We start from the raw sequence: 25,753 nt of genomic DNA, 5'->3' as shown, positions 1-25,753 counted from the left end.
TGTCGCTCGGGCTACTCCAATTTGATACGGATGAGTTTAGACTCATCCTGCACTTCAGGTCTTGGTTTTGAACACTGCACTTTGCCTCTCCAAAAGCCAGTAGAGATGGGACAGATGAAAACTGAGATTCTGATTATGTCCAAGCAAGGTATTTTCAAGAATTAAGAATCCCTGCTGGCTGGTCCTTCAGTGAACTAACAGCACTACCTTTGTAAGAAAAGATTTAGAACGCAGAAAATGCCACAAGGATCACGTGAGACCCGTATTTCCCAAACGGGGGAGCTGAAACTCTCCAACAAACCCGACAGTGCGTGTTTATTGTGATGTTGTCTCTGATGGACTGACGGCATATGCTCACGATAACCTGTCACTGTTGACAGCAATGTACCTGCCTGCTCTAACTCCCCCATGCAGACAGCCTGGTGGCCAAGTGGCCTTTTTCTTTTAAAATATCTTCAAAAGAAAAGGTGGACGCTCAGCAAAAAATACCTTATTGGCCTAAAGATTCTCGTGGATTTTTTTAAAGTATATTTTTATCTTAATATTCTTAAATTCATATTATGCTATGTATGTAAATCAGTACCTAGATGTTTAAAGTTATGCACTTGAGCCAATGGACCAAGTCAATCTACCAACTCTGTTGAGGTCTGTGATCAAACTGCAACAGAAAAAGGGCTTCTTGTCTTATATTAGCTCAACTTAAGAACAGGACCCAAGGACATGACCTCAGCTCTCATCTTAAAAGCGTGTGGAGGTAATGGGCTACAGCAGGCTGTCCATCTCTGAAGAAGCATTAAGAAAGCTCTTAAATCACATTTAGCCAATATGCCTGAGAAGAGCACCCTCTTTTCCCTGGTAAACAAAGCTATCCTCATCGTGGCAAAAGTCAAAAACCAAATGGATGTACTATTAATGAGCCTAATTATCAGAGAGCACATTGGCCAAACGATTTGTTGAGAATTTTCTACTCATCTCATTTAAAGAGGGTGGGTACAATAAGTTAAATTCTACTTTTCTTGCAGACTTCTCAAACTCTATGCAACACACATAATCTTTCTAAACACTTGAGTAACATCAGAAAATTATCACATCCTTCCTTTTCATCCAACAGGATATCATCATTTGCTAGCAGATGGAAAAGCTCATTTTCCAACTTCTCTTTTCCATGCTGCCCTTATCACTCACCAGGTGTCTCACTCAGCAATTTTTAACAAAGTACCACATTGCTATAGCAACATAATTAATTTAAGTGCCCCCCTCTAACATTTTGTGATGCGACTAGTCACAAAGAGCACTACTGTTGGCAGGTCTCTGTGCTAGGCAGTGATCTCTGCTAACAAGAGCTAGGTTCAACACAGGCCTCAAAAGGAAAGTGCTTAAACCTCTGATATGTTTGACCACAAGTAACACTCATGTCATCACAGTTCCTGAGCGTACAACAACTGGATACCAGCTGGGAGAAACTCCAGTGGAGGTGCTGAAAGGACATCAGTGTAATTAAGAGGAGGAACTACCCCAAGGAAAAAAAAAGGTAAGTGAAAATAAATGCTGGTGTACCAGATCTCTCAAATGCAAGGGTTTTGCTGTGAAAGAGCATGAAGGGAAAGCTCCCCAGTCCCCAGGGAGGCATGCTGCACGTGCCATAGCACCGCTGCCCTGGGCAAGCGCAGAAGGGTACTCTTCCATGCATGCCTCCAATTTCTGCTCCACACTGTCTATCAAACCACCTTCCAGACAGAATTTTTAGAGTGTGGAGGCCCTGACAGCCAAAGTAGGAGGACTGCAATTTCCCCCAAGTCCTCTTTTAGGTCTTGCAAGTAGAATCTGTTACTAACAGATCTTGAAAGGGAATGGCAAAAGGCCAGGCTAGCTAGAGATGTTTGGAAAACGAATATTGCTATTGCATAATATTGTGAAAACTGAGATTGCTATTTACAGAGTGCTTACACTGTAAAATCAGAAGCTGTTCACATGAGATTGTCTGTGTTTCAGTACTCCCACGTACACACTGGAGATTTTATCAGAACAGGATTCTCCAAAGATGAAGGAAAAATCCGATACCAAACAGGTTGTACGGAAGTGGAACCTCCCATAATAAAGAGTAAGAACAGTTCCCCCTCCCCATCAAAGCATAATCCCAAATCAACTCTTCGGCAGAGTTACAGGAGCATTCAACTGCTGATTTTCTTGTAGATCTTGTGATCTGAATCAGTCATAACATCCTTCCTCATTTGCAGCCCAACGGACCAGAGTAAGAGCTATGAGAGCCCATCAGAACACCTCTAGAGATGAACAGCCACAGGGAACGTGCAGGTGGGAAAACAGAGGTCAGCATTGCCACAGCCACCCTGTGCGGCACAGAGAGAACAAGACAATTAGATAGGAACATCAAAGGCCTTACGTTCACTCAAGGAACTGAGAACTGATGTCCAAATTTAGCCTTGTAGTAGAGCCTCCTTCCAACAACAGGTTTTTATATGAACATTTTTATATATCTCAGCTTTTTGTGGGAACGTTTGATCATACAGAAAAGCCAAGGTTCCTCAGTCCAGTGGGAGAGGTTGCACTCTAGAGTCAAATGGCCAGTTCCCAGGGCATCAGCTGAAGCTGACCTCAAGTCCATGTTCTCGACAACCCAGAGAAGGGAACTGATCCTTGCTTCTCCCACACATCCCAGTTGTTCTCTCTGATGAAGAAGCTTCTAATGTATAAACTGAATAAAAAAAAAGTAAAAAGTCTTAGCAAGGATTAATACTGGAAAAAAATAGGACTGAGAGCAAATTTTTCTCATCGCTTTCCAACCTCTTTCCAGTAACTGTGATGGGGACAAGTCAATAATATGACCATCTCTCAGACTTTACTGGAGCATACCTGTGAAATAAAACATTATCTTCCTCTGTGGAGAGACTGGAAACAGAGATAGGTGAGGTACAGCCTCAACCAGAGTTAGTCCATTTAGGGCACTGCAATAAAAGTGCAGAGAATCTGGAAGGGAAAAACTGGAGCTATGAGGAGAGACTGAAACAGTATTTAGACCAGTTGAGAAAAAAGTATGAGGTCTTGGGGGAGGTAATAGGCTTCAAATACGTAAAAGGCTGCTGCAAAGAAAAAATAAACATTCCAGCTTCCAGGTCCTTTGAGGGCAGGACAAATAGTAAGGATTTTATTTTTTTTCCTGCTTTGAAACTCAGGTTAAATATTAGAAAAAAGTTTTAAAGGTAAGGTCAGTTCAGCAATACAGCAGATTGCCTGGGGAGGCTGCAGAAGCCGCACCACTGGGAGCCTTTAAGAACAGGTCAGCATCCTGGAAGGGCATGGGCACACACTAATGCAAACTGATGTTACCTTAAGGCAGAAGACTAACCTTTTGGCACGCTTTCCCGTTCCAGATTCAAAGATGAATTCAACCCCTTAGGGTAATCGGTAGGAAACTGAACCTAGATCTCTGGAGTCCCAGCCTGTCCTCCCAATTGTGGAACGACCCTGCCAGCTAACAACCAACTGCATCTTCATCTGCCTCCAAAGCATGGAAATGGAACAACTTTCCTACTACAGTGGCACAGCCGATCAAGCCAGAGCTGGCACAAAGCGGAGTATTTATGTTCAGACTACCAGTTGTGATCACCGTGCAGCACAGTGAGCTGACAGCAGCAACAGAACTCACCTGAGGTAAGACAACGCCGAGGTACGTCGCCATTTCTCCAACATCTGCTGCCTCTCCCAGATTTGCCTGGCTGTCTCCGTATCGACAGCACTACCCAGGAGTTTTCGTACAGAAAGATTGGGCCAGCTACTCGCTCTGCTGACGTTCTTCTGCCACCCTTCAAATTCTAGTGAACTTTAGCTTTGAGGCCAAACTATCAAGTCGATCAAATACTTAAGGAAAATAAAACCATACCTGATTAAGGTTTATTTTTAAGGAAGACATAAGGACTCCAAATACTTACAGGCTTCACATTTTTGGGTAAGGTTTAAGTCACATATTGCTTTCATATATTTTGCTTAGCTTCTGCATTTTGATCAATTTAAATTATTTTCATTTTCCCTTTCTAGTTAGCTTGCCACAGGCTAGCAATGTAATGAGAACACTACAAGAAATGGTTAAGTTAAAAAGATTCTCCAGCCAGATGCTTATCTTTTGTTCCATGTTGGAACAAGATGGAGGGCTTGAAATCCATCTTAATTAGAATTCAACACTATCCACCACATACAAGTAGAGAAAATGTTCCTGGAAATATTTTAATATAAAGCTTAGTTCCCATGTGTTTTACAACAGCAAACGTGCACGTAATTCTTTGCTGCAGTGAATGCAAACTTGCTAACACCCTGCCTTTCCACATGCCCTTTTTGTCAGCAACCAGCGTTATTGCACTTAATGTACACACACAACTGAAACCTGACAGCCCACTGACGTAGAGACTTCTACCAAGAGGCATTCTATTCTCTCCTCCTCTCCACCTCCATCCCCCCTTTGCAAACCCTGTCATTTCAGTATCCACAGAAGAAAAATCAGCAGACCAAATGTCACCGCAGGATTTTTGTGGGAGTAATGTACAAGTCTCTTTTTCAGTCAGTAAAGTTCTGAACTTGAGTGCTCAAAAATACCTCAGAGGAGAGCACTCTAGAGCAAAGAGCTTCTGGACGTCACCCTCAGCATTTCCCTAAAAGCCAGCAGAAACCAGTGGCACTGCAACCTTAGCTGGGGCTCACCAGAAAAATGGCCTGAAGCTTCTAGTTTTGCTATAAGCATCAGAGCCTCCTGACTACTCTGTTAGCCAGGAACGCTGCAGGCTAAAAGCTGTCAGGACACAGTTCCTTCTGGTGAGGGGTTGTCCTCTTGCTCCACCTTTTCTAACCTCTGGACACACACACACAAAGCATTCATTCCCAAAGGCCACAGGTTTGTTATACAACCTGCAGCCAAGCCCCTCTGTTCTTTGCTTCAGTATTTTAGCAGGCTTTGCCACTTACAAGTTTCTTGAAAGCAAGGATGGATTAATGGAGCCCGGAGTTGCTTTCCTTTCTTACCGAAGATCTACATGCCCTCATTGCAGTGGTGAGAAACGAAGAGGGATTTAGCCCATCTGCCCTCCAGTGACCTCAAGTACCTTGCAGAACTGCAATATATTTGTCTTTCCGGTTGGGAAGCAGCATAGAAGTGTGCAAGACACTGGGGGGACAGGGAGCACTAAGTCATAGTGAGATGATGATAATGATGGATTAGCTCACAGGACTGACAACTAACGCAGGGCTGGTTGCTGCAAGCACTTTCCATTGCCCACTATCGACCAAACGATCTGCACAGTGCAGATCATCAGTGCGTCACTCCCATCCTGGACTGAAACACTGACCTAATACTTTTCCAATAGTTACAAGACTAGACTTTATGTTCTTTAGCCAAAGGTCAGTTGCTCCCCAAAGTGTATTATTTAAAAGGAAATCAATCATGTTCAAGTTTCTGAGCAAACAGAAGGGTTCTGTGTTTGCCTGGCAGTGGCAGAAGGAGCAGGGTGGAACTGCAGAAGGAGGGCTGGAGGAGAGAAGAAACACTCAGTCACAGAAAAAGCCATTCAGCCATACCATATTCAGTGTTATTCAGAATAACAGCACACAAAACAGATGCCAGATCTTAGATTCTACACTGCTTTGTCCAACAAAGCCAACAGAAATTTAGTTTTTATATGTATTTCAGAGAGATTGCAGGTTTAGTACACACATGCTTGTGCTAAATTACGAGCCAGGGCCAGGCAAGAACTTGCCATTATACGTGTAGGAGAAAGTAGTTTGGTGCTGTATCGCTTTTATTTCACACTAGAGCTCACTCCAGGCAGAAACACACATCCCCAGCGAGAGCCACCTCTTCATGTCAGTCACAGAAATCCTCTCCGAAAGGGAAGACAGGCAGGGTCATTTCACATGGCGCAAAGAAAAAAACGGCTGATTTTGACGGATGGTTGTTTCACCTCTCACCACGTAGCATCAGAAAGTAAGAGGAGAGTTCCAAGAGTTGAAGAGCTTTGTTTCAGTTAGCATATTTACAACACAAGTTAACTAAATGAGTTCTTGTTTGCAGAATAAAAAAAAAAAACACACAGCACCTTTGTGGGCCACTTCTGGACTACAACTGCATCGTTATCCAAGATGGAGAACGTCATATTCTTCAAGTTTTGAAAGATTCAACACTGCCGGAGAAACCCCAGCAATGTTCAGATTGGAATTTTGTCCACTAGTGTAAAGTGAACGCTTACCAAATACAAACCAAGAAAACATAAAAACCAACTTACCAAATACAAGAAGTCTGGAGTTTTGCTGCAGGCAACAGTTCAGCTGTCGACTAAGCAACATTGACGCCATTTTATCTTGTCTTTACTCAAAAAGAGTCAATCTTGAGAGATTTCTTTCTGGCTGACGTTCTGAAAAAAAGAAAAGCAAACACTTATTCATGTCCCTGTGGATCCAGCAACTATTACTGTGTCATTCATTTCAACTTCCCCTTTCACTAATCTCACTCCGAAGAAACAGAAAGCATGCTTTGATGGATTGATGCCGATGTTCAGAGCAGTACGAGGATTGAGACCCAAGTGTGATGCTAGGTCTTGTTGAGGCAAATGATTTCTAGGCTAAATCTGTATCTCTCAGCTTTAGCGGTGCCAGGGGGTAAAGATTATTACCTATTTTCCCTTGCTCTTCTTTTCTACTTTCTCTATGTGGACCATGTTGAATTTTTAAAAAATTGTTTCCAGTCAGTCTCTCAAGCCAATCTGATATTTTGATTCGACCTGAGTTTACGAGAAAAATCTCATCTAATACAAAAAGACAGTAAGACAAGCATTAGGAAATAAAAGAAAATCGATCCCCTGAAAAAACAGTTCCTACCAATTAATCATATCTCTGTAAGAGCGACTGTGAGAGCTGGGATTGTTCAGCCTGAAGAAGGCTCAGGTTGCATCCCATCAATGTGTAATAAATGCCTCACGGGAAGGAGTAAAGAAAGAGCCAGGGTCTTCTCAGTGGTGTCCAGTGACTGGATAAGAGGCAATGGGCACTAACTGAAATAGAGTAATCTCCATCTAAACACAGGAAATATCCTGGACAGGTCCCCCCAGAGATGGTGTGCAGTCACCATGTTTGAAAATATTTAAAACATGACACGGCCCTGAGCAGCCTGCTTTAGGTGACGCTGCTTAAGCAGAGTGTTGGACCAGGTGATCTCCAGAGGTCCCTTCCCACCTCAACCACTCAGTGATTCTACCTCAGCTGGTTAAATGTAAATGACCCTGTAAAGTCAAGTAGCATGACAATAATATGACTCCTTTTCACTCTGGATCACCTGTGCAGAAAGTCTAGCTGGAAGTCATAGACAGATAAAACAGGTCATTGAATTATTATCCAGGATATAGGTTAAATTCAAACTTTACACGTAGAAGTGTGGTAGCCTGTGTTATATGTAGCACACTAGAGGTGGTCTTTGCCTGTACAGAGACTAAGCTGGCATTTTTCACCTCACTGGATGCCCCTCCACCCCCAGTGGGTGTAGACCATCTAGTAGCAATGGACCAAGGCTTGCAGTCCAAAGGAAATGGCACTATTACCCATAAACAGAGTTCTTTCTGGGACGTTTAACAAATATACTCTGAGAATGAACCTGATCTTCCAGCAGAAAGAGATCACAGCTCACTGCTTACATCATGTCTAAGCCATCAATAAAACATGCAAACAGATGTTGATGACTAGATGCAGGGAAGCAGTTTATCTATAGCTACCATGAGAGGAAGTATCTCTTACCCAACACTATCATATCAAAAATTTAATTTCTGTATTATCTTTAGCCAAGATATCATTTATTTTCCTTTGCGCTTGAGCTTTTTCAGAATTGGCAAAAGAAAACAGAAAAATCCTTGCCTACAGAGATCTATTCATTCATGGACTTAGTAAAGCTCAGGTACAAAGAAAATTCCCTGTGCCTTCCCACACAATTGACATAGCACTTGGTTTCACTTAGTTTGCTCTGAGTTCAATTTAAAATTCAAGGTATTTTGAAATCTGCCAAGGTGAGCAAACACTTGCACAACATTTGTGCGTGCGCTGGAAAAAGCTAGATGAGGTTCCTAAGGTTTTGGGTCAGAAGCATAGAGGGAACCGGTTGTTGTGGTTTTTTTCAGTAAAGAGTAACTTCACTTACAAGACAAGAATAATTGTCTTGTTCATTATTTTTTCACTCTCAGCTTCTTTCTTTAGTTGTGCTAACTTCTGCATAATTAATGTGTAAAGAAATATCCCAATGCCATAAATTTCTTATCTCATGACCATTCTCTAGCAGAAAACAAATGCGAGTCTAAGCCAGTGAGGCTACCACTGTGGAAAAAAGCTGCTGAAGGGTGAATCAGCCCTGCACCTCTCACAATGATTAACCACCTTGATTGATGCCCTCTGCTCGGAGCATTTATCTGGTCTGTACTTCTGCAAGATGTGATTCTCTCCTTCAGTTTGCTCTGCAAAGTACTACTTTTAATTTAAGAGTCTCCAGGAGCCTGTTAAAAGCTAACGCGAACAAAGCTTTGCAGGAACTGACAAACGGAGCAGTGCAAACCTACCTACAACAGAAGGCTAAAACAACCCTCCGGGGTTCACTTTGTCGTTCTAATCCCCTTCAGTCACCTCCCATGGGTGTTTTCCACCAGTTGACTAACCCACCTTCCCCACAACGATGAGATGCCTCTTCACATACAAGTCAAGCACACCTTCCAGTCACACTACATGGTTGTACCCACCAGTGTCCAGGTTTCCGTTCAGCAGTACCTACTTTTCCTTCCATAGGTGAACTACTCCCATGTCTTTGCTCCCAGAAGGTTATTTTATCTTTTATTTATATTTATTGTATAAGTTCTTTAATGGTTAAGATATAGTATTCAAAAAAGGCTCAAAAAAATATTTGGAAATGGTATAGGCTTTCTGAAAAACTTGTAGAAAAAAATCATTGCAAGAGGTTTAAAAATAAAGCAGCTTAGCCCTAATTTTCCTTGACAGTTGTTACATAAAAAGTTTTACCTTTTTCGAGTCCAGAGTCAGAATAAATCATGTAACATCACATGTGACTACAACTAAAATGAACTTTTCCGTCTCCATTATGCACACAAATTCTCACAAGTGATCGGTATATTTGTCTAAGCACATGTTATTTGGTTATCGTAATAACCAATTGAATTTTGCCTCTATAATCCATTTCTTGCTCAATTCCCACTGGCCCAGTCTGTTCTTGCACCGCGAGTGGCAGCAGCAGTTTGCAAGCCAGCAGAAATCAGCTCTCGTGCACGTGCCAAAACCGCAGCAACGCCACGCTCCATCACCGCTGCTGCTTCAGAGCAACTGCGCACAGTTTCGGATCCTTTAAAAATCCAGGCAAAATATATCCACCAGTGTCGGATATCGGACTGTAAAGGGGTTGTGAAGGACAATGCTTGGATTAGATTGATGATGAAATGCTAACTACCTTAGACCTCAAAGAAGTGAGAATCTTCTAGAAAAAGACACCCATAAAAGCCCCCTCTAAATATTTTTCCCCTAATGGGAATGGTCCGAGCTGGGGAAGGCCATCGTTACAGATGACTGTACAAAACAGCTGGTCTGAAGTGAATGTTCAATGTGTTAATATTGCAAATATATTTGCACATACCTTTGTGTGTGATTTTCTGTTACATAACCACATGCATTGGCAAACAGTTTAAGTCACAGTCACATTCTTTTAGTAAGAAAAATTATTTTCAAAGAGGAAGCTCAGAAGTGTTCATTGAGCACATGAAACATAAGGATATATGGATTTTTCAAACGCACACAAATTGGATGCATTTTTTAAACAGCAGCCCTTAAAATTCTGTACTGAGTGATTATTTCTGAAAGGTAAAATTAGTTACTAGGAACGACAACAGTCATCCAGCAGCAGTTGCCTATTGTGAATATAGAAAGATGCATTGTTTCTATGAGCTAACAAGATTATGTTTCTTAGGGGGAAACCCTGGAAAAATAAAGAAATTAGAGAGAAACCTCAGCATTCACGGGGGCTTGATCCAGATACAAGAGAAAAAATACAGAAGCTAGGAGTTCATATGACACTCTCGCTTGCTAGCAGAGAAGCTAATGCAGCATGAAGTCCGTGTTTCAGGCTGCAGCTTGCAAAAACCCGCCTCTGGAAGCATCCTCGGGATAGATGCAAAGGTAAGAGGTGAAAGAGAGACACTGCAAGACACGGATGAGAAGTCAGCACTGCAAATTTGCATCTCTTTCTTGCAACTCGTGCCAAAGACACAGAAGCCTGTTTTAAATTCATGGGGCACATTCATCTGTCCCTCAGCTGCGCCAAACCCATTTAACCAGGAACAATTAAGTGGTTTAGAAACAGCAGCACAAGCTGCACACTGCAATTACTCCACCAGCCTTCACAATATGTATTTGGGGAGTGGGGAGGTAAAGGCAAATAAATTCCTTTTTTGATGTTTTCCTTCGTTTGACTTTTCTATGACGCACAGCAGTGAGGGTATCATCATGCTATGTCTTAATTGTTGTGAAATTTAAAAAAAAAAAATTTAAATTTAAAACATCTCAATCTATCTTTTAGTTCCTTTTGCTTGGATCCATCTCGATGCGAAAAGCAGCGAAAGACTTATTCACTTTGGGGGCGGCGCAGGGTCTGCTGGCGGGCGTGGGGCAGCAGCCCAAAGTCCTGAAGCTCTGCCACCCCACGGACAGCGGACAGGACAGATGTTGCCCTGCTCTGTCAGGAGCCCACGGGCAGCACCAGCATTATGCCTGAAAGCAAAGCCACCCTTCCCACGCCCCAGCCTGCCCTGACATCCTGGAGGTGAGCTGGTGCAGGCGGTTTGCAAGGAGGGGGTTTCTCAAAGCGGAGAGAAGGCTCCTCAGTTCACAGGTCCGCACGCTTTGACACTGCGTCTTCTCTGTGTCTGCTTTTTAACAGTGGAAGAAATGGCAAATTGAGAGACCAAGCAGTTAGCTATGGTTCCTGTGACTAAAACAAAGAACAACGTTGAAAAGCCTGGCAGTCCTCAGATGGCCATGCTGGAAGTGGGAAGGCAATGCAAAGCTGATTTTCTTTTGGAATTAAAAGTTGATTTCCTTGGCTTCACAGGATGGTGAGTCCAACTACCGTTGCAAAGGCTCAAAACATGATAAAGTGTTAGCGGTCCATTTTTTTGTGTTGTTTATCTTCCATAAGCTCTTATTTCTTCTTTTCTAAGCTCCACAATGCTCCCACACCTGCACATCACGGCTCTTCAAACAGCTTTTCTGGGAGAGAATCAGACTGGAATGTATCAGAGGAAAGCTGGAAAGAGTTTGAATAATGGGGCCAGGACATGGGCACTAATAAGAGGGAGTCACAGACCATCACCTAAGCAGTGACTGCCATACGGTAAGTCAGAGACGAGATAAGGAGTCCTGAAAGAGGGGAAAGACAGAAAGGTTGCCAAAACCAGAGCTGGGTGGGACTGCAGCTTCTGAGCTGAACAGGGACAAGCTTTCCAGCCTCATTCATGCTGCCCAAGCCCTGTCATCTCTTACTCTGCAACAGCATGACAAGTTAGAAGGAAAAATCTTAACCAGTCCTTCTACATTCTGCACCCCATAAACTCTTGAAAATCTCATTACTCATTTTTTATTGTTTTCACCAACTTGTGGCAGATAGTGTTCTGTGCCTGGGGCCCACAGAAGACAGCTGAAAGGCCCTGTCTCAAAAAAATAATAAAAATCTAAGGCTGTCTGTTACAGGGGGCAAGTCTCCTGGTTTGCAGTGTTCATGAACAATCATCTTTCATGACTTAGGTGATGCAGCTCAAGTATTTTACCCCTAAAAACACTTCAGTAAGATCCCTGAGTCTGGAATATCCCGGCAATTTCATAAAGAAATTTAAGCATGGGTGAGGTGGAAGAGACAGTCAAGGCTGTCATCCATTAAACACAAAGAAGAGGAAGAATGGGCCAACTTAATGGCATCATGGTACCTACATAAAAAGATTCGCTGTATACAGCACTTGCTGCTTGCAAACGCACTGCAATCATTAAGTACCACCCCGCCTTCCCTTGGGGAGACCAGGAATATCCACATCCAATAGACTGAAGCAGGAAAAAGGTGAATGACTTAACAAGTTGTTATTGACAGGGTGACATTAGAAAACCTGACTTACTGCTTTAGCCACTTAAATATAGTAAAGAACAAATCAAGTAAATAAACAAATAAGCCTGCCAGCATGTTGATGTATTTAACTGCAATTCACTTGGTCCCAGAAGCAGAGTTACGAGTTCAATGTAGACTATGTAGTTATGAAAGCCTGACTGCACACAATGGAAATCAACAGGTCCTTTTGGCTCAACAGGGTTTTTTTTTAAAGGTGTACTTCTGAAAAAAAAAAAAAAATTGAATTACCTTACAACAGCACTTGCAAGAGAAGTTTGTCAGCATAACACCAAGAATTTCTAGTGATAGTTAGACTAAGGCTATCCCAAAAGATCATAGGAACAGGAAAGTCCTGTTAAGAGGCAGTTGCAAGAAAATGTTGCGTTTGCATAAGGCCGGCATTAGATTTTCCATCCAGCATCTATATAAACTCAGCACAAAACAGAGTTAAACCCTCGACTTCAGGAAGAACAGTACCTAGCACCATCCTCACGAGACGGCACAGAAAAGAGAAACGAGATGCTCTTCACCCCACTTGGTCACCCAAAGGCCACAGCCTTGTACTTCAAAAGCAGAGGTGAAGGAAACGTGTATCTACCACCAAAATGGATTTTGCTAGAAAACACTTCATATGCTGACAGTTGCTTTTGCTGTTTATTCCTCTAATAACCTTAACGGCTCTGTGTAGAACAGGATGTAATTGGAAACTCCATGATTGTACTTAAGTTGTCAAGGACACAGTTGTCATAGTTACAAGGAAAGCTCAAGTGTCTGTAATTCATGGTTGCTTATTTATTTATGGACACCAACAGGATCAAACACTCCCACTACTGCTAAGAACAACAGAAATGGGAAGACTGGTTTTGTCTTTCAGGTTTTGACAAAACAGTAAACATTGCACGTGACAGTATAAGTCTTCCTTAATAAACCAGCTTTTTGCACAGCTACCTCCATCCACATTCAGCTGGCATTCAAGTCAGTTCTTTCTGAAAACTGCAGCAAAAGACCAAAGGAAGATGCAGCACATGAGACAAAAACCTCACGTCCAAAGCTGGCCAGCACTACAGTACCCATCACGACAGGGCAATACCCACCTGCCTAACGAAACCAACAAGTAAGTCACAGTGAACCCACACTGAAGCCACAACAGAAACCTTCAGATCCTCCATCAAGTTCTAAAACTAATCTACAGTCAGAAGTGTCATTACACTCACGTGTACAGGTTCTCCTCCTTATATGTCTTCTAAGAGGGTTTGGTGGTTGAATATGAATATATCCTTTTTAAGTCTTTCTGCCCTTGTGTCTCTGTTTTCCCCCCTCTCCAACAAATATCAGATAAAGAAAAGACTCCTGGTCCATAATCCAATGAGTCAGAACAGGTGGGAATGTTGCAATTATGGCACACCAGGATTCAGGTGATCCACCAAACTTTTAAGCAGCTCATTTTTGATTCAAGAATTATTGGACCAGCTAAGCTAGGATGAGATGTGCCTACACCCTGCCTGTGAAAGAAATACATTGCGTCAGGAAAAGAAAAAATAGGGGTCTAAAAAGCATCTGTTAGATATTGGGCAAGTTCCAGATCCACAGTTAAAAACACCTACATAAATGGCATAACTGTACATAAATGTTGGTAAAAAACAAGCACAACTTAATTAATGTTAGCTGAAAAAAAATAATTTTTTTAAAGTTTTTCATTCCTTAATACACTTTGATATTTCAGTGAACTTTACTAGTGAGCTATCCGTAAGAACCTCTCTTCAAGCCTGTCTATTTTCAATTCATTATTTTAAATGCAGATGGCAACGACATACCCAAACGATGCCACTTAATGTGCACGCATTTCCCACACCAAAACAGTCCAGCCCTCAACGGGTTAAAAAGCTTAAATCATGACACAGCGTGCTCCTCGGATTAGTTGCTCCACAAGCATTCTGTAATTTTGGAAAAATTACAGTATTGCAAAATGCCCTCAAGCGGAGCTTCCTCCGAGGAAATTCAATTATATTCCTTGCAAGATTTTAATCCTCAGCATCCTACCACTGCCTCCTCTGAGGTCATGAAAAAAAATAATAGATAAAGAGATAAAATAGAGATAAAAAAATACATAAAGAGCATCAAATAAAACATACTGTAAAATCACAATTTATTCTTCTGCTCCCTGAAGTCCAACACTAGCTCACTCGGAGGCAGCCTGCACCAGACCAAGGGAACAGCTGAAAGGGGAGCGAGTGCTCTGGTTTCTCAAGGTGACCCCCATTTCAGCTGAAGACTCGGAACAGCGGATGCACGCGGAAGAGTTCTTTTATAAGGGGTCCAGCAAACGAACCGAGGAACAACCAACCACGTGCATTCATGACAGCGACGTTTCACCATCGCACACGCCGGCACACGCGAGCACCCCTGAACAGAGCGCACGGGAGCGCGGCCCTTGCGGGCTCGGCCGGAGCCGGCGCCAACCCCAACACGAGGCACAGGCACTTACACGGCGTGCAGGAGAGCTCCCCGCAGCCGGCTCGCCGCTCGGAAACGCCGCGCTCTCCTCCGCTTCAGAGCAGGCTGCTGGCGGCCACATTCGGGAGAAACGCTGCTGCTGCCAGCTCCCTCCAGCAGCCGCTCGCGACTGCCGGCAGCGAGGACATCACCCGGAGCAAACCCCGAGCCGTGACCTTGCAGCTCAGCTGGGGGGAATGCCCCAGGTAACGAAGGTTAATGAAACCAGCTCCCGAAACCTGTTTCCTGTGCTCAGCCAAACCCAGCAGAGAATCCCAACTCGCCTCAAACTGAGATCATCTGGCTCTGCCCGTTGCGACTCCAGTACCTCTGGCATGTGGGTGTAGCCCATCGGTTCGGACCCCTGGAAGTCGGAGTTCACCTGAATGCCTTCTCAGCAGGTTTCTGAAACACATTCCTGAGATGCAGAGCCACAGTGTATTAACGTTTGAAACGGCCCCTTAGTTTTCAAGAACTGTGGAAGCTGAAGAACAGGTTCTGTCCTTAAAACTCTTCATTTCACTCTGGTTTGCAAATATCCCGAGGGTGACACCCGGGCACACGACTATCACAAAATAACCTTGGTTTGGCTCAGTTCCTCCAGGTCGTGCGCAGGCGGTACAACAGCCAGCACATCCCAGCGGCACCTCCTGCCGCGCGGCGCTCAGACGGGGAGCGGGAGAGATGCAGATACGCACAGAGGACAGGACATGCACAGAGGACAGCAGCTCGGCTGCTGCATTCCTGCAGGCTGGCGGACGCAGGGAAAGTGAGCATGGGGTACTGTGGCCGAGGCAGGGATGCCAGGGAAAGCGAGCACGGGGTGCCATGGCCAAGGCAGGGATGCCATGGCCAGGTTGCCATGGTACCAAGGGGCAAGAGGGAAGATGCACCAGAACGCAGGAAAAGGCTGAGCCGCTTCAGTTTCAGCCGAGCCACCGCACAGTTGCTGTGGCAACCAACGAGTGAAAAATCACAGAGGAAATCTGTAATTATTACAAGTGAGACGGTGACTTACCCACTTCAGTAATCAGGGCATTAACACGACTTGAGCCGAGGAGGGGGTGCTCCACGCCCCCCAACAGGCAGGGCTGCACTGCAGCAGGGAGCCGGGGACGGATCCTTCATGTGGGACCTGCTTTACGCTCTATCTCCCATAGGGTCCAGCTGTGGGACGTGATGTTTCAGCAGGATGAGTTCCTAGGTGCAGCGTGTGAAGCCTGTCCAAGGGGCTGCGGCCGAAGTGCCTGCACCCACGTGCTGCACGGAGGAAGACGAGGGAGCAGCCTGGTCCTTGAGGAACCAGAGCGGGTGCGAGGCTTGTGCTGCCTTGGCTCAGCACAGGCACCGTGCGGTAGAAGGAAGGGGCCGAGACAGACAGAGGGAAGGACAGACGTTGGCAGCAGTGACAAAGACAGAAGATGCAATGCTTACAGGAGGCGGCCAAGGTCCCTGGGACTTAGTGACTCCAGTCTGTGCTGCTGTTACAGCACCACACTTTTCCTTCCACCTTCTCTCAGCGTGACAACAGCAGCAGCAGTATTTATTTGGTTGGGGTGGATGCTGTGGTATTACCGTGCCAATACAGGAACGACACGGGACAGAAAGCCGCTCAGCAGACCAAACGCACTCCGCCATCTCTCTCCGTTGTTACATTATCCCGACGTAGATAATTTACGCAGCGACAGACGCGATGCCAGCACCCACACAACTCACTGATACCCAAAGCAGGAGTACATGGTTTGAAGTCACCGTGTTGCTCTCCAAAGCTCTTCTACATGAAATGGACAAGTGACCACCATCCAGACAAACTGCTAATGAAAACACTGTTAACACCAATAAGGAAGGAAATCAGGTGTGGTTAACCCTGATTTGGTTCCCTCCTTCACCATAAGACTGTGGCCTTGGATCCCACGTGCATATTAGCGCTGTCAGGAAAGCAGCCCAGGCTGCAGTTGTTTCTGAGACAGATACCATACTACTCCTAAGTAACAAGCTGTTGATTTGATCTGAATTAAACACTGAAGCTGACCCTTCACCTTCTTCATAATTTAAAATCTGTTACTAATTACATACACAGACTGTAAACGACATATTTAAACTGGCCTGTACTGGTGCCAGACAGTGAAACAACTGCTGACTCTAAAGTGAACTCATTAACTAGCTACTCTACCACAGAAAGTGCAATAATCCTATTCAGATAGATGGTTAGTGCAGGGACACATCACAAAGTAGAGGGGGAAGGACTGAGAAAAGTTGTAGGTATTTACACATCATATATAAAACATCGGATGCAAAAGCAATGCTTCATATCAGCAATTTAGTACTACACTTATTCAGTGAATAATCAGGATTACAGCTCCTAAGGGTGCACTCCGAGGAGACTGAACTAAGGCAAAGACATTCCTGTGCCTTTGCTGAGTGTTACCTTACATGATGTGCAGCTAAACTCATTAAATAAAATCACCTTGGACAAAAAGTACTTCTTTTTGTGAAGTGCTACAGTGGTGCTAACAATTTATATGACAACATCATTTAGAGACAGCAGTCAGCATCGAGCTCTATCATGCTAAGCCATGTCGTCTCCAACGGCTTGGAAACTCATCCTCCAGAGAGAGATTAACTCAGTAGTAGACTTTTATTTGCAGTGGATTTTTTTTGTTATAACTCTTGCATCAAATACCTCAACACTGAACTGCCACTTCCTAGGTAGGACGCAAAGTTCTTGCCGTTACGTGTGGTTGCTTTCAGCCCCTTCGCTCACAGCGCAGCCCCTCCACATCCATAATTACCTTGCCTGGCAGGACGGATGCACAAAGGGGATGACAATGACTCCTGTAAATCCTGCTGCAGGGCAAAGAACGCAGAAGTCTCAGTCATTCTTATATCAGTGATTTGAAGCAACTGCTGAACACTTATTTAAGATGTACTAAAAATGTGTAGTTCACAAACCTGTGGATTGTAACAAGCCATGAACTTCCATTTGATTTAATCAACAGAACACTGGTACCAAGACTTAGTTGAATAGTCTGTCATTGGAGAGGACACTGCCAAGCACCCACAATAAGTATATGATCTACACTGACAAGCAATTTTCCAAGGAGGACTTGTTACACAATCTTTCACTGATAGAAAATAATCTTCTGCTTTAGCAGATCAAAAGCATGTCTTTCCACTGTTAGATATATTTTTATGTATCAATGCTACCTACACCCTTCTGAAATATATTATGATGATACAAGGCAAAATGGGGATCTGATTCTCGCCAGACTGGTCCACAAGACTAAGTAAAAGCACAAGGTTAGTATAAAGGATATTTTGTTTTTATGGAAAACACTACAAGGTTTAACTATGTTATCAACTGCTGAATTTCACTGCAAGTGATGGCAAGTTCCTCCAGAAGCAACTCTATAGCCCTCCTTAATCCCTGCCTCACACTCCAGAAAGCATCTGTTACAATTTGTTAGCAAAAACAAAGCATTTCAATCGACACAGAGCTACAGTACTTGAGAAAAATTCAGTATCCAGAAACAGCTGCTCTAGGGTGTAGACGAGATGCCAAAATCCTAAACGTCATATATGCTTGCAAGAAATGAGAACACAACGCATTAGTATCACAAAGCAGAGGGCAAGGCACGCCAGTATACTCAGCACCAATTCCTAGTCCTCATTCAAAAAAGAGAGTTGCCACAAGACTAAAACGCAGGGTCTCAGGACCCAAAACCTGCATGAGGAGGAAAAGCAACACCCCTCTCAAGGTCTTGCCATGTTTAGAGAAGGAATAAAACACTAACTGGAGTGTCAAATCAACCTTTAGGCACTGTAAACAGTAACAGTAATTACTCAGTTCACTTCAAAATATATTAAAAAAATCCTTCTAATGCAGTTGGAAGAAAACATAAAGTAAGTCTATATAAATAAACCCAGCACACTGCAGCTTTTCCAACCTGTGGCTAGTCAGAAGTCTGCTTCCTTCCCCAGCACTTTCAGTAACTAAGCATACAGAGGTAGTTTTTCTCCTTTGAAAGAAGTAAAAAGCCTCATGAACAGAGTGGAATTCACTGCAATCAATACCACTAACATCCAAGCATTTCTTTTGGTGGGCAGATGCTCAGCTTAAAAATCAGAGGTTGCATGTGTACAAGAGCACACCTGAACTGCACCACCTGCATGACTTGCAAATCAGTAACTGGAGGAGGAAAAGTGAGGAAGAGGAGTAACTGAGGAAGAGGAGGCTCCGGGGTGACCTTATAGCGGTCTTCCAGTACCTCAAGGGGGCCTACAGGAAAGATGGGGAGAGGCTGTTCAGGAGGGCCTGTTGTGATAGGACAAGGGGTAATGGTTTTAAAATAGAGGGAGGTAGATTCAGATTGGATATTAGGAAAAAATTTTTTACCATGAGAGTTGTAGAACACTGGAACAGGTTGCCCAGAGAGGTGGCAGATGCTCCATCCCTGGAGACGTTCAAGGCCAGGTTGGACAAGGCCCTGAGCAACCTGATCTAGTTGGAGATATCCCTGTTCCTTGCAGGGGGGTTGGACTAGATGACCTTTGAAGGTCCCTTCCAGCCCTAACCATTCTATGATTCTATGAACTGGTATAACTTACACTGACATGGGGGAGATTGGGATCACCCTGCCTTGCTCTTCAGATGCCAACTACTTTAGTTCCCACTAACATCAGAAGTTCACATTCAGAAGAAGGAAAAGGAAAGGGATATAGGAATTATTAAGCATAATTACTATGGATTTCTGCTATTCAAAAGTCCTATTACTACCTGTTGATTCAGGCAAAAGGTTGCAGAACAGCAGCTGGGCAGTTTTCAAAACAGTTTAGGGAATATACATACATGCACAGTGCTAATCAATAGACTCTGTGGCTAAATTCCATAGTATGTTTTGAAAATTATTTTTGAGCTCCAGATGGGCAAAGAAACCAGTGCCAATGTGATTCAGGAAGGTACACATTTCTCAAGTGGTCCCTTTGGCTTCATTGGGAAAGGGACCCGTTCACGAAACTGAAGTTGTGAATGAGCCAAAGCACTCTGTTGAATTAAAAGCAAGATAGAAAAACTGGTAACTGGAAGGCCCACTGAAGGTTATAAAAATCTGAAAGTTACCCACTAGGGATGAATACAGTCAGTATGAAATAAGGAGCTCGTAGTTAGGTTAAACTTATTTATTTATTTAACAGAAATCTGCTAATGGAAATATTTCTCTTTCTAAGGATAGCTCATGGAAGTAAGCAGCGCTAGCACAATGGGACAGCGGAGCACTTCCCTTCAGAGCGCTGTCCTCCATCCTCCCTCAGTGGTACTTAACCTTTGCTTCTCGAGAGACCCCAAGACAGCACTGTTACAGCAGCTCAGAAAAAGAAGAAGAAAAAAAAAGGCAGGCAAATATTTCTTCTCCTTCATAAACTTAGCGTTTCACTGAACAGATGCAACTGCAGGATTTATCAGTGATCAGGTAATTCTTTATGTAAGTCACTCAATCACGTGCTTTGTTAGCCTGTAGAAGCACTGTGTCAGTATTCTCTCAAGCTGTCCCTTTTCCCTCTTTGCTGTTAACTAGTGACAGCAACCAGAGGTTGAAGGTTCACAACAGCTGAGAGGAACGTGGCTGCAAGCCTGCAAAGCTTGCTTACCAGCCAGAGCAGAGGATCAGTTATGCAAGGTGGCATGTGGATTTTGACCAGGTGTAACAAACAGTCCCTTTCTCCTCCCTTTTCCATTCAGAACAATAAAACTGGACCTGTGAATTGTTTCCCATAGTTTATCAGATCACGCTGGAACATGATTTTCCTTGCTTATTTTCTGCAAAGAAAATAACTTTATGCAAGTGTTGCATCCAGAAATTATGTATGGTGTCACCTACCCGATCTTGGGTTACAAGGGTAGCAAGATCTTCCCGAGCTTCTTTTCTGAAGAACTCCACTTTCCTCTAGCTCTCCTGTCACCTGCATGGCTCAGTCTCCTACCCATGCCAGAGAGATTCCCAGTTTGGAGAAGAGACATCACCAAACCCTTCGCAGCGTCAGTGTAATCATGAGTTCAGCTCAAAGAAAATGAGGTACACCAGTGAAAGGAAACAATCAAGCAGTGTGAGGAACAAGAGGTCCAATCAGAGTTGCTACCACACTCGACTCACGGGTGAAACATCATCTACCCATGAATTCATGTTCATCATCAGTCCTATCATTTTGACCAAAGTCCCGCTACACCAAAATCTACAGAGAAGCAAAAGAATGAACTCCGAACTCATTCACAATCACGTAAAGGTCCAACTTTTCTGAATAAATTAACATCAGGAATCTTACAGGTTGCATCAGAAGAGGTATCTTCCAATCACCTTCTTGGCCAAGTAAAAATAAAGATTACTGATGAAAATTTAAGCAAGTAGTCACTGATCTACTGCTAAAAGGCACTTGTAAAAGAACTGGCATTTTAGATTTCATAATTGGAAGAAAAAAAGCACAAGATTTGTTAGATATAGTTACTGCAATGCACAGATGGTTGCTGGGATCACAAAAGTTCTTCCCAGTCAAAGACTCCACAACATCATGAATCCAGCCCCTAGCACTGCTTGTCTTTATCTCCATTATCTCCATCTACACCCTCTCTCGGTAACACAAGCTGGGCCTTTCTATGTTTTTCATCAGCTGCTTTTTACAACAGCCAAGACAGAAGCATCACGTTACAGCAGTTACAGCAGCCCCTTACAATACCAGCTGTCCAAACCATGGAACAAACTGAAGATTTTCACCCCCATAGCTCCATTACCTGGTAAAACTGCGCTGCAAACAAGAAGCATGGAGTTCATCTGAGCCAAGCTTATCCTCTGCTTTCCTGCCTCCATCAGCACACTCCAACTGTGTAATCCTATTTCCCTCTCCAGGAAGCTGCATTGCAGCAATAGCTGTGGAGCAAAAAACAAGGCTTGTTTTATACTGGAGCCGGGAGGAGAGAACACCAAGGCGGATGGCAGGATGGTCCATAGAGGTAAACCACATCCTTCCATGCCTGTCATCTGGGGACCGTCACCGTCAGTACGCTTAGCGGCGTGCTTCGCCCGAAATGAGGAAACCCGTAAGGATCCAGGTCGTGGCCTCCAGCCTGCCCTCAGCACTGCATGGTCGGGTTACGCTCTGGCCTGCTGCCAGGAAGCATCTTATGCCTGAAATCTGTCCTCTCACACCACAGCAGTTTGTTTTGGTTTCTAAACAGCTTTTTAACCTGCCACATTCTCTAATTCCCACTAAGGCAATCATTTATCTCATCGGATTTATACAGTGAGCTGTTTAAAATGCTTCAGTGCAAACTTACTCCCTCCATCCTACTTCCAGTGTCCTAATTTTTTTTGGTGCACATCGCGACAGTAGTACTGAGCAAGCACCTGGCAAAAAATCCGTCATTCATGCAGATGCGGAAAGAGAGGTGACCAGGAAGAGCAGGATGGCTGGTTCCTGTTATTTGGCACCCAACATGAAGAAAGCCTGACAGATAGATTTGGAGGAAACATAACACAAACAAAAAATATGATTGCTAATAAGTTACACCAAGCTTATTTAGAATACTGAATTTTTATGTTATTTACATTGCTTATTCACATTTTTGTATTATTTCCAGATCAATTCGCAACATACGAGTTGATTTCAGTTGTGTTTAATGCCAAGGGATGCTGCCAAGAACCTCTGCACACTCTACCCTCTGCTAAAAGAGGAAGCCAGAATTGGCACGCTGTTGTGATGTTCGAAGTCTTTAATCAAGATGGAGCTTGATGCTATACAAATACAAATGAGGGATATTATTCTTTCCTTTCCCTGCAACACACTTTTTCCCTCCCGTTTTCCTCAGTAGCTTTTGCTAGCCTACAGTCTTGCATTGCTTCATTCAGAAAGGAAAAGCGTTGGAGGGCAAGAGATGACATCTCTTGCAAGGAAGCCTGTAGGGTTGTTCATTGGCTGGGTAGGGAAGAGGAAGAGGAAGGGGTGATTTAATACCAAGATTACAAGCTAGCATGAAATCATCCAGCACTAGCATACAGATTTCCATGAAAAGCTTGCTGCCTTGTGCTTTGCCTGGTATGAGGCTTACAAATGGAAGCTGGATACTTAAAAATTGAGCCGAACATCAGAAATAGGATATCATGAAACATCATCACTAATTTACATCTTCTTCCAACACCCACTGTTTTGTCCTGTGAGAAAGAACCCAGTGAAGAAACCAAGGTTATAAGGGGAGGAAAAACAAAAAAACAAGTCCTCAATTCTCCCTCTCAACAAACAACTAGAAAGAAAACGTTATGCTGGAAATCCACTCTCTTCCACATCCATAAATATGTCACAGTGCTTTCTAGCCATCCAACCAGCCCCAGTAACCTGTGTGCTCCAGGCTGACATGCCCGCTCAGATGGCTGGCACGACAGTGCCTCTCCTCACATTTTCTTTCAATTTACTCTGTCCATCCTTCCAGCTTCCCTTTGCACACCAGCAGCTCTTTTATCCAACAGGCCAGCGTACATTCTGCTATACCTCCCACAGAGCTATAAAGGTCTTCTAGCCAAAAGCATTTGTTTTTAGAGCTGATAGGTAGGACGGAGTTCCTTAAAACAGATCTGCGACACAGTAAACACAAGGGCTGGAAAGCTACGTGGGAAGACCAGGAGAAATGGAGAGTATGTCACTGTGGGCAGGCTGAAAGGCTTCAGGACAGAAACCTGGTGCTCACTGCACGTGGACGGCAGAAGAGATGAAAGGCAACGTGAGAAAGAGGCACACACCCTGGCGCCAGGATCCACGCTCACGAGCACGGCCGACAGCTGCGAATGCAGCACTGTCAGCAGGGAACGGAGAGCAGACTTGGACACGGGACCCTGAACCCAGATCTCTCAGCTGATCCAGCAAAAAGTGTCATAAAGAAGTCAGCATAAAACATGAACGCGCTATGAACCGAAAGAAGCACACGCAGGTTTCTTCCACGACAGCCATCTCCTCCTGTGGCTAAGGAGCAGCTTTCCACTCGGGAAGACCACACTCCAGGGATGTGCTGCTCCCAGTACCATCGCCCTCGTGCAGGGGCTTCCAGCAGCTGCCCACACCTGCTGGGCCGGGCTGGGAAAGGGCACGTTGCCGTATCCCAAACAGGCCAAGGCTAAATTCTACTGGTGTATTTCAGCAGGTGGCAGGTAAGAATTGCTCCAAGAGTAATCACTTGGTCTCTCTGGTGTTATCCAGCCAATTTCCTGCCACAGATCTAGCTAGGAATGTATTTTAAAAATTAAAAAATAAATTTAAAAAAAAAAAAGTACTTGAACTATGCCAGGTTTCAAACTCCAGGCATTTCAAGGACACTGTTAAAAGGTTCCCACATAAAATAAAATTATATATGGGTACAGCAGTTGTAAAGCAATGTATTTGCACTTGTAAAACTAAAACTGAACTTTGCTTGGGGATGGCAAGGAAAATTCCATCTGGAAGAAGGAATATTTTTAAGTGTTTAAGATAAGGAAAACTGCAGACAGGTTTAGAAGTTGTTTTGCTCTCAGAATTACAGCTGTACAGCTAAAACAGTAGTTTGGCCCTTTGTCCTGTCACCTGGAGTGTACTTGAGACATACTGCCTTTTTACATAAAATTTTCAGCAAACTGCATCACTCTAAACTGCCCTGAGAAACACCATCAGAATTAGATTTTAATTTTTAAACTACTCAGTTTCACAAGAGTCACAAGAAGATAAACACTTCTTAGAGAGCTCAGCTCCCTGCCAGTGCCAAGCTGTATTTCAGTGAAATCATAAAATCTAAGCGGGAAACTCACCAAGTCCGAAGCTTTATTGCCTTACACCTTGCCACAAAAGAGCTATGCAGTGCACTGCCTCTCAGCCAGAGGCCAAAATAAGAGTTTGATACAGTACAATATAAGCACTCATCTACACAAATGCTTTTTTCCTGCATTAAAACTGAGTGAGTCACCAAAATAATTGCAGTAGACAATAGAAAGGGGAATCACTTCAGTTCGAGTAACTAAGTTCCCATTCCCAGCTCTGTTCTTCGAGCTGGCAGCGTTTGCTTACTAAAGGCAGTGTTTTTAGTTGGGTGGTTTTAGTGCTCTCTCACATCAACCAGCACAGTGCAGCTTTATCATTTTTTAAAAAGTAAGTTCATCACTAGGGCGGACCAGTGTCCTTGACACTGCAGGTGTCACGCTTTCAGAAACGACTGCAATATACCTTCACAAAGGCAGCTAGTGAGACCAGCTGCTAGCTGGTGCAGTAAAATAATTAAATGACTATCCAGCCCAAGCTGGAACATGTATTCATTTCCTCAGCAGAATTTACAACTGAAGAAGCTGCAGAAGCTGCCACACACAAAACGCAATAATACTCCAAATCCACAAACTAGGATGGAAGAACATAAACTTCATGCTGCAAAAAGTGGGATTTCTTTTCAAAAGAAAATAATACTCTCTGAAAATGTTCTCTCTGCAAATAGACACACCTCCACTAGACAGCAAGAGAGACAACCTTCTTCCACATAACCAAGAACTGCAACACATAGCTAAGCTTCCTACCTGATTCTTCTGCTAATTTCTAGGATCTGCTTAACTAAGAGACGGGAAATAAACAGTAAAATATTTTGCGAAAGGGAAGACAAACAATCTAATACAAGGACACAGTACAGAACCTACTCCCATAAATCAGAAGAGAGACTGAAAGCCACAGAAACATTTTAGGACTACTTTCTCTGTTTTATACACTTTGTGTGCTTTGGAAAAACCCCAGAATACTGTTATTTTTGCACAAACACCATATGGTTAACAAAATATCACTTCCTCTGTTTTCCTGGCCCATAGCTGTCATTTCAGGAAACAGGACTGTGATCTGATAAAACAGATCACAAAATTCAGAAGCAAACATAGAACAGAGATGTATGGTTTTCAAGCCACAGAGCAGTGACTGGTAGAATTATCTAGTTTAATTTGGTAGCAGCTCCAACCCCTAAGGCAACCTCTTCTGTCCATAAAGAAAATTAGTTTGAAAGCAGATCAGTCCGGAAAAAGAATAGAGTGTTTCAGC

The 25,753-nt window shown here is 43.6% G+C and overlaps 1 protein-coding gene across 1 annotated transcript in view; it reads right to left on the bottom strand.

Moving 5' to 3' along the window:
• ABAT (4-aminobutyrate aminotransferase) overlaps positions 1-6,354 on the bottom strand; it is a 32,258-nt gene extending 25,904 nt beyond the window's left edge. The window contains exon 1 of the mRNA XM_009982315.2: positions 6,285-6,354. Within this exon, the coding sequence (XP_009980617.1) occupies positions 6,285-6,354 (70 nt within the window). The remainder of the gene's footprint in view (positions 1-6,284) is intronic.
• Positions 6,355-25,753: the final 19,399 nt, after the last annotated feature.

Source organism: Tauraco erythrolophus, chromosome 17 (assembly GCF_009769465.1).
Source record: "Tauraco erythrolophus isolate bTauEry1 chromosome 17, bTauEry1.pri, whole genome shotgun sequence".
Lineage (NCBI taxonomy): Eukaryota > Metazoa > Chordata > Aves > Musophagiformes > Musophagidae > Tauraco > Tauraco erythrolophus.
Note: the sequence above shows the minus strand (reverse complement) of the source record. Positions and strands in the feature narration are given on the sequence as shown.